Source organism: Danio aesculapii, chromosome 7, assembly GCF_903798145.1.
Source record: "Danio aesculapii chromosome 7, fDanAes4.1, whole genome shotgun sequence".
NCBI classification, from domain to species: Eukaryota; Metazoa; Chordata; class Actinopteri; order Cypriniformes; family Danionidae; genus Danio; species Danio aesculapii.
In genome coordinates this window covers 17,988,288-18,003,971 of record NC_079441.1, presented here as the reverse complement: position 1 = coordinate 18,003,971, position 15,684 = coordinate 17,988,288, and the positions used below count along the sequence as shown (strand labels likewise).

Here is a 15,684-nt window from a genome sequence, read left to right as displayed (position 1 = left end):
GTCTTGGCACACTAAGCAGTCTCGTCCACAATTGGCCTATTTATTCACATGACACTTCAGCCAATCACGGATGGGCACAGAGGCTACGACGGAGGCAACATGCTGTACCATTATTTATGCCTGTGAGGTGCTGTTCTGTGTAAAGCTCTTTATGAGGCAAAGTTGGTGAAACGCTGTCGTACAAACGATAAATATAAAATACATTGAACACAAACAATAAATATAAAACATACTTTGAAAACCTAAGTGCTGGAAAATATCTCCACATACTTTCACTAGTTTGACAAACAAACCAAAAGCTTGTTACTGGAACTTATTAGACTGTAGAAAGACAAAAATGAAGCTGTAAGAAAATGGCTTATTGTGATTACAATTCCTGCAATAATATGATCCATTAGTTTGTGTCAAAGATCTGTTTCATAAAAAGCGGCAGAAGCAGTGAGAGAATGTTAAAAGGAAAAGAAAACACAGTTATAATTAGGGCTGGGCCGATCAACGATATCGAATCTCAATAAAATTTATGTCAATAACAATGATAAGCTCTGGACTTTCTACTCTATATTGATCTACGAGCCAATCACACGGCAGAAATGTGCAACAATGAGAATCGAAAAGTGTGTTGTTGTTATTAGAGATGTACCGAATTTTCGTCCACCAAAAATTTATCGGCTGAAAATTTGCAGTCTTGGGCAAGCTACTTGAAAAAGTTATTGAGCTGAATTTATTTTATTTGGTTCAGCTGCGAAACTAAGAAAATGTGTCAAGTCAGAGATAAAAGTAGAGGATCAAATTATTCCTCCAAAACAGGAAGTGAAATATTTGGGTTGCGTTTTAGATAGTAATTTGACAGGTGAAAAGATGGCTGTTATAGTCCATTCAAAAATTTGTTCTAAAATGAGGTTTTTAGCAAGACAGGCAGAGCTCCTAGATACCCAAACTTTAAAAAAAATTAGCAAGTTCATTAGTGCAGCCATACTTTGACTATGCTGCAGCTTTTTGGTACAGCGGTAGTTCTAAAAAAATGAAAAATAAATTGCAGACGGCCCAAAATAAGTTGTGTAGAATTGTTATGAAAGTACCTCCACTGACACATTTAAATAATGAACATTACAGCCAAAGTAATTTTTTAAAAGTTGAGAATAGGTTAAAAATTTTTAAATTAGTGATATTTTTTAAGATTTTAAAGAAAATGGTCCCAAAATATTTCCTTAATTATTACGTTTTAGTTAGTGAGGTACATTGTCATTCTACAAGAGCACGTAGCAGGGATATTTATCCATATAGATTTAAGAATGAATCAGGTAGAAATTCTTTTTTGCGTACTAGCTCTGCTGCTTGGAATGTTTTGTCCATGATTTTTAAAGAGATTCAAATTGAGAGTGTTTTAAAAATCATATCTTAGTGATCAATAAAACTGTGAAAGAAACATTTGAGGCAGAATTGTTCAGTTCAATTATTTACTGCATATAATATGCTGTACCAAACAAAAAGTATTATAGTATATAACAGCAAAAACAAAAAATCCAGTAAACCCAGGTGTTACACATTTAAAATACTATAGTAATTTATATTAAAGGGAAATATTTAGGAATAACCATTATATTGTATATATATATTTACAACTCTTCAATAATTAATTACACTACATAATGTAGTATCATTAGTAACTATCATGAATTTCCATAGTATAATTTATTTAATATATATGCAAATTTCTTGCACCAAAAAGTTTGTTGTCGACCTCCGAAAAACAGGAAGAAGGAATCGTCATTCTAGCCATCATATGGATTTACTTTCATCAGCTAGATATTGGCCTCACAGCTGCGTGAATGTCGATGCCGTCACTTAATGATCTGCGATTGGTAAATGTAGCTTGTGTGGACGCTACTGCGCTACTTGACTAAAAAATTGCTTTGCTACAGAAAAGCTGCTTGATTTATAAAGTAGCAACGCTACCGAGAAATGTAGTTAAGCTTAAAACGTCAGTACTGCCCAAAACTGAAAATTTGTTATGCCATTTAATTGACCCAGTAATTTTTGTGGCTTCAGTCATTGTTGGGTACTCTTTTAAACCTTGAAACATTACCGACATATATCAAAATGTATATCGTTATCATTCAATATGGAAAATAATTATCAAGATAGCATTTTTGCCATATCGCCCAGCCCTAGTTATAATGAAATATCTCAAAGAGCAAAATCATGTGCAAGCTAATCAGGTGTCTCTCTCTCTCGCTCCATTTTTGTATTTTTTTTTTAGAAAACAAAACTTTTTTGACGTGTGGGACACAGCTTTACATCGGCTATGTGTTTATGTAGATTAATAACATTCCTCTTGATAAACTCTTCATGATCTTTGGAAGACTTTTCGACTGCCTTTCATTTTGGTAGCATGTCTTTTGATGCGTTTTTCTCCATGACCAGAGGAGGAGCAGTACGTTGGGAGATGTCTTTTTTTGTGTATCCCCTTTAGATTTTACAAACCCTCTCTTATTTATTGCATAGATACGTTTATATTAATGTCAGTCATTGTTTACAATAGGTGTCTGACACTTTGGACATTTTTATGCATTCTCATACTCAGGTTGGGCTTAAAATAAACCACTTTAACCTTCTCTAAGTGCCGCTTTAAAAAAGACCAGTCCCACTTTAGCAACTGTTGGCATTTATGTTTTTCTCAAACGAGCTTTTCTTGTGAAAGTCTATGGAAGATCTGTGGTAGAGGATAATTTCTAATAATGATAAACCATGTTATCCGGTCACTAGTAAAATGGCACAAGGTACCTGAAGTCGATACAAACTGTATTTTTTCCTAATCTTTAAGTAGTATTAATTAAACTCTGATAAACAAGTTGCATCTCTTTTCAGTTTCTTGTGATCAGCATTCACCTTGGTTCTCACCTTTTTTGTTTAATCACCAAGCATGCATACTTTAAAATTTAAAAACACGGTATATTTTAATCTCTAGTTTGTTCTTGCACAGTTTGTCCGATTTAGCAACAGTGATCAAGGGAAGTGGAGCTTAGAGAAAGGTCAACTGACAAATGACTCCCTTCACACTCTATTGAATTGGCCATGAGTTTTCAAATGGTCTTTCTCTACTCCTGACACTTTAGTGCTCTTTTTGATCAGGGTTTAATGTCTTTTCTTCAGGAAATGTCCTCACCTGAATGGCAGCTCTCCTCTCCATGCACAATCAACACGGGGAAGAAAAAGGCATCCTGATATGTAGGAGGTCTGTCTCCTTCCCTTGCTTCCTCTTCTTCTGCATCCTCCTGTTGCTCTCTTTGCTCCCCTTCTCTCTCACCTTCTTCTTCTCTTTCCGCCACATTTACCGCCTCCTCTTCCTCGTCACCCTCTCCCTCCAGCACTCTTCTGCTCTCTTCATCTTGTCTGGATCCCAAACCCAAAAATCCCCCTCCTCCACCTGTCTCTTCTCCTCTTGCTGCTAGTCCTCCACCGACACTTCGGGAGTGGAAGAGGGACGGAGGACGAGGGGCCTGGAGTCGTCCCAATGAGAAGCCGCTCCTGCTTAGAACCAGTCGTCCTGGACCTCCAGCACCGCCTCCTGATCCACTAGCTCTCATCCCAGCCATAGTTCCACTCAGCAGAGCTGCGGTCGGGCCTCTGAGTCGGGATGGAAGGGAAGCGCTGCTCGTGGTGCGGCGGCACCGAGGACAGTTTTGGAGCAAGTAGGCAGAGGTGAAGGCCACCGGAAGAGTTGGGCCACTCGCTGTCGAGTTTGCCCCCTGCCCCGCTGGAGGAGTGCTGGTACCTTGATTGGTAACTGAACCAGGATCCATCAACAGAGCTTCGGAGTAGCTTGGGACCATCTGTTGGTTGCAGCGAATGTGCCACTCCAGCTCTGTCATGTCCACTGTATTAACTCGTGAAATAGCACGATAGCTTGATCCAGTGCCAGGTCCGTTCCCATTTTCGTTGCTCCCACCATTCTCGGTTACATCGCCTCTATTGTTGTCATCAGCGTCCCCAAACAGTTTCTCTACATGGTAGTGCACATATGCAGTGCGATACTCCGCAACAACCCGAAGTGGCCAGGACAGGAGCAGAGCCGAGGCCAGCCAGAAAACCTTACGCCTGGCGTACCAGGGCTGTCTGGCTGGGTCAGGGAAAGCTAGGATGTGTTCACGGAAATCCACATTCTTCAAATGCATTCCCTCCCGTGCCTCCATGTAATCATCAAGTCCTTCATTTTCACCAAAAAAACGTGCCCGCTGGGTGAGGTAGGCAGCCTCAGCTCGGGCACTTGCGAAACTAAAGCATTTGGTGAAGCGCAGCCGCACGGCCGGGTGATCCATTAATCCCCTTAGTTCCTTTGAAACGTCTTTGACGCCGTACCTAGCGTAGTCAAACTCTGAGCTTGCCGCGTGTGTGTTTACACGCTCATGATACACTTGTGTCGTGGTGTAGGCATCTCCATTGCGATATCGAGTCACCTGTCTTGTCCGTCGCACATAGTGGTAACTGATGGCCTTCCACCAAATGCACGGTGTTGCTTGTTGCAGTCTCTGCACGCGCTCGTACACCTCCGCAACCTCTGCTTGAGCCAACATGGCCGTTTTGGAGTAGCAGTGCCAGCATTCCACCAGGTAAACAACATACAGCATAGCCAGGAAAGCCAGAGGAATATAAATGTAGCCGCTGGAACAAGGACTATCCAGATCCCCTTCTAGAGGGGTGAAGACATCGGAGCTTGCAGAGGTCGTAGAGGGGTGTCCGGGCTCCTCAACTGCAGCTTCTGGCTCTGTTGGAGCAAGCACTGGAACTTTGCACAGCTTGCACCAGGCCAGTGTGCCAAAACAGCCGAACATGAGCAGAGTAAGGAGAAGACACTTCCAGTGAGACTCTCGACACAGAGAGGCAGCCAAGGACTGCTTCACCGGACGCTGCTGTAGAGAGAGGACAGAGAGAGGGTCTGAGAGCAAGCATGTGGAATCAATAGGCTATAATAATAATACCTTTTAAACATTAATATTTAGAATTAGTTTTTATGTAAAACAGAATGAACATTGCATAGATGAAAATTACAGACTCTTGGTTTAGCCAGCAATAAAATATATGCACATAAGATTGCAAAAATAGACATATAGATATATAGTTACCCTATACCAGCTTTGGGAGTCCACTCAAGTACTTTTTAATTGCAAACATCAAGCTTTGCTAACAGCTGTTGAGAAGCCCTGTTTGCTATTTTAATATGGAACATTACTTATTGACTCACTCCCAAGGCCATTTTATATCAAAGTTGATATTTAGCCACACCATATTGGTGATTGGTAACATTTAGTTTTTATGAGGTGGGCTGAGGATCAGGACATACATACACTACAGACAATTTAGCTTACCCAATTCACCTATAGCGCAAGTCTTTGGACCTTGGGGGAAACCGGAGCACCCAGAGGAAACCCACATGAAAATAGTGAGAACATGCAAACTCCACACAGAAATGCCGACTGACCCAGCCGGGGCTCGAACCAGCGACCTTCTTGCTGTGAGGTGACTTCGCTACCCATCACGTCACGTTACTTAAGGTAATGCAAATTATTATCTACTGTATTCTGAATTTAAAGACATTTCTGTCAATCAACAACCATATTTTTAAGTCAAAAAGACCTGTCATTACTATGAGGACCATTTATAATTTGACAATACAAGACCATTATTTCAAACGTTTCATAAATCAGTCTTACTCTTACAGTTGTAAGCTATGACATTGTTTTAAATATTTAATACTTTCAAATAAAATAAGTGATACAAGCGCAAACATCCCAACCGCTTGATTCCATATAATGACATCCTAAAAAGTAGTATTAATAATATTGCTCATCCTAGCTTTTCAATGTGCATCTAGACTCGCAAACACAGTACATTATGATATCTCTTTCATAACCTTTCGGTTTCTAAACCACAAAGAAATTAACATTTGAGTGAAGTAGCTGGAGGATTATGGCTTTTAGATGACTAATGTAGCTAGCTACTTGCATAATTCACTTTACTGTGGAGTATAAACACGGATGTGAATCTACAGTGTTTGTGTAATGGTAAAAATATGGTATACCAGATATGATTAATACCATTTTAGCATATAGATTAGCATAGTCCATATCAGCATATAGGTCAAAGAAATGTGTTCTTATTGAGCTAACATAAGTCAAGAGCAGTTTTCCTTTGCTGTTAAACACAAGAGAAGATATTTTTTTGCAACAAACAAACTTTAAACATTGACTTCCATACAATTTTAGTTTTTCCTACTATGGAAGTCAATAGTTACAGGTTCAAAATATCTTCTTATGTGTTCATCAAAACAAAAATTCATAAAGGTTTGGTACTACTTGAGGGAGAGTACATTTAACATTCTGGGTGAACTATCCCTTTAAGGCATTTACAACATACACTCTCAGAAATAAAGGTCCAGGATCTGTCACTGGGGCAGTAGGTTTTCAAAACGTATATATTTGTACCTGATGATTCCATAATGGTAACTCAAAAGGTACTTTTTAGGTACGTTTGGGCACTAATATGCACCTTTGAGGTACCACTGTGGACTCATTGGGTACAAATATGTATCTTTTGAAAAGGTACTGCCCCAGTAACAGCTCCTGTTCCTTTATTTCTGAGAGTGTAGAATAATAACATATTTGTGAGTTATTAAGAGCTGATACTTCACAGACACATTCTAAAGACACAAAACAGAAAAAGCTCTCCCTTAATATTAACAATTTGTGGTTTGCTGAATAGAAAATAACCGAACAACAAAGGGCTCCAATAGTATCTGGATGCAGCTTTTATGATGCAAGCTGAGACTGCATCACTCAGCGATGCAATGTCAGACACAATGCACTCAAATGGAGCGAGTGACGTCACTGTGAGGGGTAGGGTTAGAGGTGGGGTTAGGTGAGCCCATTAAAAAGCATTGAATGCAGCTCAGATTGCATCTGCACCAGGTCTGCATCCAGACCCCTCTCAAGGACTATGGCAAGAGAAAACCTAATACTAAGAAACAATCCACTAAAGAAGGAATATGATATATATCGTTACAGAGAGAGAGAGATAGAGAGAGAAGTATTTTGGTAGGTCAAGAGACTGTCAAAGCCAGTCTTTCATTATTATCCCTTCAACATCACATGCCACATGAAAATCTACAGAAATAGCTCACTATCTGTTGTAGCCTATTACACTTCCTTCTAAATTAATTTAAAACTGCATTTCTGATATGACTCGCAGCTCTCTTCCTTAGGAGCAGTCTCCATTTCCATTGATCTCCATGTAACAAGAGACAGGAGGTTAACTCAGCACCAGTGAATGAATAGAGGAGAGAGAGAGAGTGCGAGAGAAAGAGAGAGAGAGAAATGCTGTAGTTTGTTAATATAGAGGGCCTGGAGGTCAATGCTGACTCTGGTCTTGAGCTTTGTCACAGATTTGTTGACCTAACCGAAGTCATTATCCGTCTTGAAATAACACAGGCCCTCCTTTGATCGGATGCTGTACCAGTGAGAGGACATCTATCAGATGGAACAGCGTGATGAATGTTATAGGGAAAGGGCTAAGTACAGTGGCAGACCAAACGAGTGCAAGAGAAAGAGACGTTGCCAAGAAGGCTGGTTGTAAAACACAAGCCTCGAGGGAAACTCTCTGCCAGGGCCTGGGGAAAGAATAAAAATCACTTACACTGAAGCATTACTTATGCTGAGGGTGATGCACTTCCTTTATAGCGTCGCGTGATTATGGCACTCAGATAAGGGGAAAACTGAAATATTAGAAAACCTGTTTATGTATCTGGCAGTATTGAACTTTCATTTGTCAAGGTCTTTCATTGGTTTCGTTTCATGGTATTATTACCATCACTGCACCACTATTTCCGCATGTATCAAAAGTTGCTAAGACTTTAATTTGAGTATGTTGATGTCATCGATATATATACTAGATATCACATAAGGACCATGAGAATGCATCAATACCGCCGCCATATTTGTACAGTGCTCCCAGGACAAAAGTCATTCAACCGCACCAGTCAAGACCAAAGCCAATCTGAAGATGCTGGTATTATTACCATTACCATTACTGTACCCCTATTTCCGCATGTAACAGAAGTTGCTAAGACTTTAATTCCAGTATGTTGATATCATCGATATATGCACTAGATATCACATAAGGACCCTGAGCATGCGTCAATGCGCCATATTTGTACAGTGCTCTCAGGACAAATGTCATTCAACTGCACTTGGTAATAATACCATCATCTTCAGATTGGCTTTGCTCTTGACTAAGTGCGGTTGAATGACGTTTGTCCTGGGAGCACTGTACAAATGTGGCAGCGGTATACTCAGGGTCCTTATATGATATCTAGTGTATATATCAATGACATCAACATACTGAAATTAAAGTCTTTGCAACTACCGATACATGCAGAAATATAGAGACAATAATGGTGATGGTAATAATACCAGCATCTTCAGATTGGCGCTGTATACAGGTGTAGTAACGAGCAAACAAAGAAAAGAAAGCATAAAAGCATAACAGTTTATAGGTAAGATTTCGTTTTTACGATTTTGTATGTTACGAACTTTTGTGATCATGAACTTTATTGATGATAATACAGTCACTTACTGCACTGACCATAAGGCAAAGTAGCACCAACTTGCACTAAATTCTATGCTTATGCTAGTTTTGTTGAATAAAATCAGCAAACAATGTAAATGAAATATGATAACAAGACGCTGAGGTGCTAGAAACTTGTATTATTGTCGGTTAAGTGAAGTAATGGCTAGTTTTTGAAGTAATTTATAAGAGTGCCTGATGACATCAATGTGCATACTTTCCACCCTAAATTATTGAATATTACAAATGTTATTACCATTTAGATCAGAAAGGTGGATATTATGCACACTGAGAAGCAGGTATATCGATGATTTACATGAATCGTTCACAATGAAGATTCAGTCACAAATTAATCGCTCCCTCTGTTAGAATTAGAAAGCAGGAGAGGGGGTGTGTTTCAGGGCACAGATTAGATCAAATTTAACAGGGAGGGAGGATAATACATTTCCATGCACACAAACACACGCTCTTTGTCAGCAATGCCCATGTGGTCACTTATCCATCGTTTTAGAAAAGTGATGTAAAATATAAGGGTATTTAAAAAAATACTTGCATACTGACCACCGGGAAAACTCCCGATCATAGATATATGTATATATCTTAGGCTCCGGATGGTCAGTCCTCCACTGCGTCCCACATTCATTACAAAGGAGCGCTACCCTGTACTAAAATGGCGGCTCTGTTGACGCATTACTTACAATAGACAACAATAGCGTACACTCTCAGAAATAAAGGTACAAGAGCTGTCACTGGAGCATTACCTTTAAAAAAAATACATATTTGTACCCAATGAGTCCACAGTGGTACCTCAAATGTGCATATTAGTGCCCAAATGTACCTGAAAAGTACCTTTAAGGTGCCATTATGGACCCTTCAGGTACAAATATGTACCTTTTGAAAAGGTACTGCCCCAGTGACAGCTCCTGTACCTTTATTTCTGAGAGTTTAGGCAATATCTAACATAAATATCTATGTGTTGGTGTACTTCAAATTGGAACTGATTATTGAGTATGGGTGGGGCTTTCTTTTGCATATCATTGCCTCACTGTAAACTAACGGGAAGAGGGGGTTTTAATATGCAGTTGCTATGGAAGCCATGAGGTTGACATCAACAGAAGAACCACCACTCTAAAGGCTGAAGAAAATGGTCAGATTTGATTAAAGATTACTAAAACAAACTATTATTTTCAGAGCATGAATTTATTATTCACTTTAAGAATAAACAATGTGAGCAAGCAAAATAAACACTGTAAATTTTAATTTCATACAGACTTTAAACAAGAGAAAAGTGTGCTAATATGAACTCTTTTTTTCAAAGAAAAAGGTGAGGAACAAAAGAGACCCAGATTGAGGACGGAAAAGTCTGGGAAAACAAAAAAGCTGCAGTGCAATGATAAAACATATGGTTAACATGAAATATACGGCACAATTTCCCTGTGTAGAGACATTAATAATAAACATCTCAATATTCAGCACTACAACAATGAAATATTAGTCTGAGTAATGCTTGATTGTGTCATATGGCAAGCTGATTTAAGTGATCTATAATATGACTTTCATATAATCAACATGTATCCTTAAATGTTTCTTTTATAATTATTTTCATAATCGTTTGTTATACAGCTTTCTGTAATACTCAATTCTGATTGGCCAAATCACAGTGGGTAAAATGATAACACAAGCTCATCCAGGTAAGTCTGTGTTAAATGTTTGCTACTAATGTTTTTTTCTTTGTCTAGTGTTTGGTAAGCTAAAAATTCTTCCAATAATTGGTTTGATTGTACTGTGAACATTAAATATTTATCTGTGGTCAGTTGCAGAAAAATAGCCATCATGTTAAGATGTAAGAACTCATCTGAAGACCTATTTGAAAAACTGGCAGATAGTCGATTGATAAGGGGTCTTGCTTTTTAGAATCAAAGAGCGAACTGAAAGATGTTAACTATCTTTTAAAAGGTAGGCCTCTATGTTAGGGCTATACATTTTATTTAACACTATTTACTCACCCTCAAGAGTTTCTTTCTTCTCTTTAACACAAAAGAAAATATTTTAAAGAAAGCTGAAAACCAAAGCAGACTTGCATAGTAGGAAAACAAATACTATTCAAGTAAACGGTTGCAGTTTTTCAACATTTTTCAAGAAAGAAAAACTAAAAACAGGTGTATGGCAAGTGAAAGCTGAGTTAGGTCTACATGGCGGCAGAATTTTTTTTAGTTTTGGCTAAACTGTTCATTTAAGTAGGGGAGAGTGGGGACAGTTGCAACACTTTTTGCATATTCTTCAGTTTCTCAGAGACAGTTTTTTTGTGGAAACCCCAAATTTAAATATAATAAACCCACATCTATTGGACACCCACAAACGTATGTGTACATATGATAATATATCGTCGTCTTGGAATTGTAAGGTTCCATCTACGTTGTAAATGATTTTGAGATATTGAAAGTTTTTGCATTCCATAAAGCAAACAATACGTGTGTAACTGTTCTCTTTTATATATTAACATGACAGACACCCTTAATGTACTCTAAATCTATGTTATCAATATTCTCTTAAATTTGCAAATTGGGGTAAATAAAACACGTCAAATGCAGATAGAAGCTTCTAATTCTAATGTCATTTTCCACTTAGAGTTATAAGGTTCTATCTAGCAAATCATTAATTGAAGCGTTACTTTTCAAGAAATACAATCAGTCTGCTGACTAATTTAATTAATAAAATAAAAATTGGTGTTGTAACAATGTTTTAGAAAGTTGCATTTTTAAAAAATTTGTCCAGTGAAGATGTTAATTTTACGTTATTAATATGGTAATAGTTATTGAATTGTGTGCTTTATATGAATTATTGAATTATATATTGAATTATATGCCTCATGAATTAAATTAAGTATTTGCCCTTCAAGGCTTAATATCAAAGACTTTAAAAGAAAACAGACAATGAGGAGTTGTTTAACAATTTAACAGTTTAATAAACACTGAAAAGTGTTTCACTGACTATATACATAAATACAAATGTTTCAAATTTAATATATTACTTTAATAACTTTTTCAACAATGTAAAATTTAACATTTCATGTCAATGACAAAAAAATGCTTCTAAATCGTCACATTTACACGCATCTTTTCAGTTTCAGGTTTCTTCTTAAATTTGTGTGGTGCAGCATTATTTAGTCGACTCTGATTTTGATTTCTTTCTGGTATTTCCCGCTGTCAATGGAGCTATCCAGTGGCATGACGAAGCTAATCCTAATTGGTCCTCGTGCATGCATTTGAAATGTTTACTGGCTCACTGAAAGAACCTTATAGAGCCAAGATAGAGTTTGACTTTGTAGATAAAATAATTTTTGTTTTTAAATAAAAAGTCTTAAAATGTAAACAATTTACAACATTCAATATTCTTTTTATGTCACGAAGTACAGCGAAAAGCAGCCTATAGTCACATATGCTATAAATTTTATGGAGGAGTGTAAATATTGCAGTTATGATGGAGTTAAACGTGTTCAGATGAAGAAAAAAAAATATGGAAAATCCTTCGATGACTTTAAAATGACAGTTAATATGTAGGTATTTTTGCTCATTTATCCACACGTTTGCATTACTGGGAGCAGGAAAGAGACAGGCAGCACTGGTGAGCAGTATCTTCATAATATCGTTTAATTAAAATAAATGATCAACAAATTAATCTGTCTTGACAGTCTTTACCTGTGAAAGCATTATCTACACACAATATGAATTCTCAATTATAAAAGTACTACAAACTATAAAATACTATTCATGACAATACTTAAATCCAAATGCCCAACACAAGCGGGCTGCGCTTGTGCTGGAACACACCAGATCAGTTCGATGACGTACAATGTCTCCGACACCGCCTGTAGTCCCATTTAGCAACTTGATAGCCACCGTCTTTTTAAAGAAGCATAACCGATTTAAAAAATCAAGAGTGAGATGTAACTGATGTGTTTTATGTCGTAGAACAAAATGTGAAATCTTGAGTTTGTGTTAGCCACAAACCTTATTTAAGCTATTTAACTGAAATCCCATTGAAAAAACCCTTCGGGACGAGGGAACCGGAACTGCTAAAATGCTAACCTTCTTCCGGGTTTTTGCATACAAATTGACGTCATAGTTTCTCCACTCTATAACCAATTATCAGACCTAAAAAACTAAACAAAAACCTTTACTAAACTTCTTTGAACTTTTAAATGAATGAATCAAAGAAATCATTGTTTTCAAATTAAATTACATTGAAACTGATCAAATAAAAATTGTACATTGTTAATATGGCAAGCTTTTAAATAAGTTTTGTAATTGGACCTAAAAATTTTCACCTAAAATTTGAGTTTTATACTGAAGGAATGGTCACACAGGGCTGATCTCTCTCAGATTGAAGGAACTGAGAATATGTAGTATGAATTACATCACAAGCTTATTCCTGAATGGAGCGAAAAGTCTTGTTGCAACTGCCCCATGTTGCAATCGTCCCCACTTTTCCCTAAACTAGCAAGCAATAGCGGTCAAAAATACAAACTGTCAAAAAACAAACTGCCAAAAATCATGGTCAAAATAGTTACAAGTGAAACTGCAAAAACTGGATTGTTTACCAAAAACAGCCAAAAATGTTAAAACGGCTTGCCATACACGTCGTGACAGTCTTCTTCCTGTGCTCAACATTAATCTAACACCTACTGACCACTGATTGTAGTATCAAATATCAGCTAACCTGTATTCGTGGACACAAAAACACACAGCATTTAGATATGTGGGTTAATTTGCACGCCCTCGTCTCACCTCTTCCCTTGCAGCTCCGTCCAGAATGGGCTCCTCTCCATCAGCCGTCGCCTCCTGCATCTTTCCTCCGTCCCTCTGGCCCGCGGAGACACCCCGGGGATAGCCGTCGGCGCTTCAGGATGTGTCGGCCCCGGAGCGGGTCTTCCCCTGCGGGAAAGTCACCCCATCCGCCGCGGGTCCCGATGCGGTTTCTCGAGAGCGGCAGCCCGGACGAAGTCGCATGATCAGCGGCACATCATCCCGTCTCCTCCTTGCCCTTCACACTTCAAGTGCATGCATTTCTTCTCAAATAGTCTCTCGGCTCTGACCATTTCACCAACAGCTTCATCACCTTTCACTGTGGTGGTGCTGATGCTGTCGCTATTATGATGGCTGTGCGTCCAGAAATATGGATGATGGTGATGATGGGAAATGAATGCATCGAGGATTTGTTCACAACGCACGCGCCCGTCTGATCGCTGGATGCAGGCAGCGAAGCGTCAAAACACATTTCCACGAAAGCGAGCGGCGTGGATCCCGCTTGTGTGTGTGTGTGTGTGTGTGTGTGTGTTTGTGGATGTGCGCGTTTCTCCTTGAGCGGGATTCAGAGGACGTCAGCGGAGTCCCCCTCCAATCTCCTGCAAGGCAGAGCAGCTGCTACCCCTTTCTTAAGCACTGATGTCACCCACCTGGCCCACACACAGATAGTCCCGATACATTGCACCAATGCCCCCCTGTGCAATTCCTGTCCCTCATTTTAATGCATGTTTAGCCTTTTTTAAAGCAGCTTTCCTCAGTAACTTTGGTACATTTCTCAGATCAGAATTGATATGTGCAAAACAGCAAGTCCATTTCTCAAAATAACACGTACAAATAGTAAAACAGCATATGCATATTTGGCCTTTTATCATAAGCTTCAGTTTTTAGACCAGAGATGCCCAAAATTGGCCCATTGTAACCTTTGATTTGCCACACCATCCTCTCTTTGGGGTTGGATGGTGTTTTATTGCTGAGCTACTAAAAAGCTAACTAAAATTAAATGTTGTAAACGTATGTATGGCATTTAATCAGCTACCAAAAAATAAAAATAAATAAATCACACAGCAAGATATTTTTCACTACCTACACAGCAAAATACAAAAATTTACTCAGTTTAGATCAGTGGCGTTGCTAGACAAAGCTCTACTGGGATACGCACCCCCTTCCCCCCTCACGCCCTTAAAAATGTATGCATGTATGTATATGTATATGTATGTGTGTGTGTATATATATATATATATATATATATATATATATATATATATATAAAACAATGTTAAGACACAACTGGAGTGATGCCAAGATCATTTAAGAAATCTTTTGCATTAATATTAATTTCATTTGAATGAAATTCTATAGACAATTCAATAGAATACAAAATATATATTTTATAGACTTATCTGTTGTCTTAGACTTGACCCAGGGCAGAGAACTAGGCTCATTAAGTCTTACCTCTCTGACTCGTCATCCTTCCTTGTTGCTTCATACAAAAAAAATCTATCAGGAGGCATGCTTAGTAAGATCACCATCATATTGCTTAAACTTTAGTTTTGTCGACTTGCAAAACAAAAAAGGCTGTTACGCCGGTTTTACAACACGAGCGGCATGTGAGCAGCAAGTTTTTTTTTTGCCGTGCATGTTAACTACCGGGACTTGCACCGGGAAAAGAGCAGCGCATGCGAGAGGCGCGCGGGTTCTCTGCGCACATGCGGAGATGTGTCAGTTTGCTTTTTGATTAAACTACATTGCTGTCACCAGCGTTGGTTTAGTTGCACAGAGAATAACGTCTTTATTTTGGAATTATCACTCAAATAATACACTTGCATATAGAGTAAATCATATCTTAAAGCATTTACTGGGGCACTGGCTATTTTTACTGGGGCATGTGTAAATTGTGTCTAGTGATGCCCCTGGTTTAGATAGTATTTGGCCCCTCTCTAAATTGAGTTAAAGTTACTCAAGTTAATCAGACAGGATTAATTAGGTGATGGTTGAGCGCTGAAGATAAACATCAGCTGTTAATGAACAGAAGAGAAACACAAAACTACAACTGACTTGAGTCACAGCCTTAGATGAAATCAGCTGAAATATATAATACACTGAATCTCTCAAAATCTCAGCAGAAGATCATTAAGCAACTCCACAAACAGCAGCTTTACTTATTACCAACCTGATTGCCCTTATTTAAAGAGAGACCAAATGCTCTCTGAACTGAGTAAATTTTACTCAGAGGATTTTGCTGTGTACAATTAGGAGACCT

At 38.4% G+C, this 15,684-nt stretch overlaps 1 protein-coding gene across 1 annotated transcript; it reads right to left on the bottom strand.

The window, feature by feature from the left end:
* Window positions 1-2,308: 2,308 nt before the first annotated feature.
* Window positions 2,309-13,922, bottom strand: LOC130232776 (transmembrane protein 151B). Its single transcript, XM_056462758.1, has 2 exons — window positions 13,407-13,922; window positions 2,309-4,910 (listed from the first exon to the last, which is right to left on the bottom strand). Exons 1-2 carry the CDS (start codon window positions 13,464-13,466, stop codon window positions 3,150-3,152), a joined length of 1,821 nt encoding a protein of 606 aa, XP_056318733.1. The 5' UTR covers window positions 13,467-13,922; the 3' UTR covers window positions 2,309-3,149.
* Between the last annotated feature and the right edge of the window lie 1,762 nt (window positions 13,923-15,684).

Excerpts from the sequence above, each read along its gene's own strand:
- LOC130232776 (XM_056462758.1), bottom strand. The coding sequence starts at position 13,466 with ATGCAGGAGGCGACGGCTGATGGAGAGGAGCCCATTCTGGACGGAGCT. Across the intron at positions 4,911-13,406 it reads ACGGAGCTGCAAGGGAAGAG|CAGCGTCCGGTGAAGCAGTC; the intron begins GTGAGACGAGGG and ends CTCTCTCTACAG.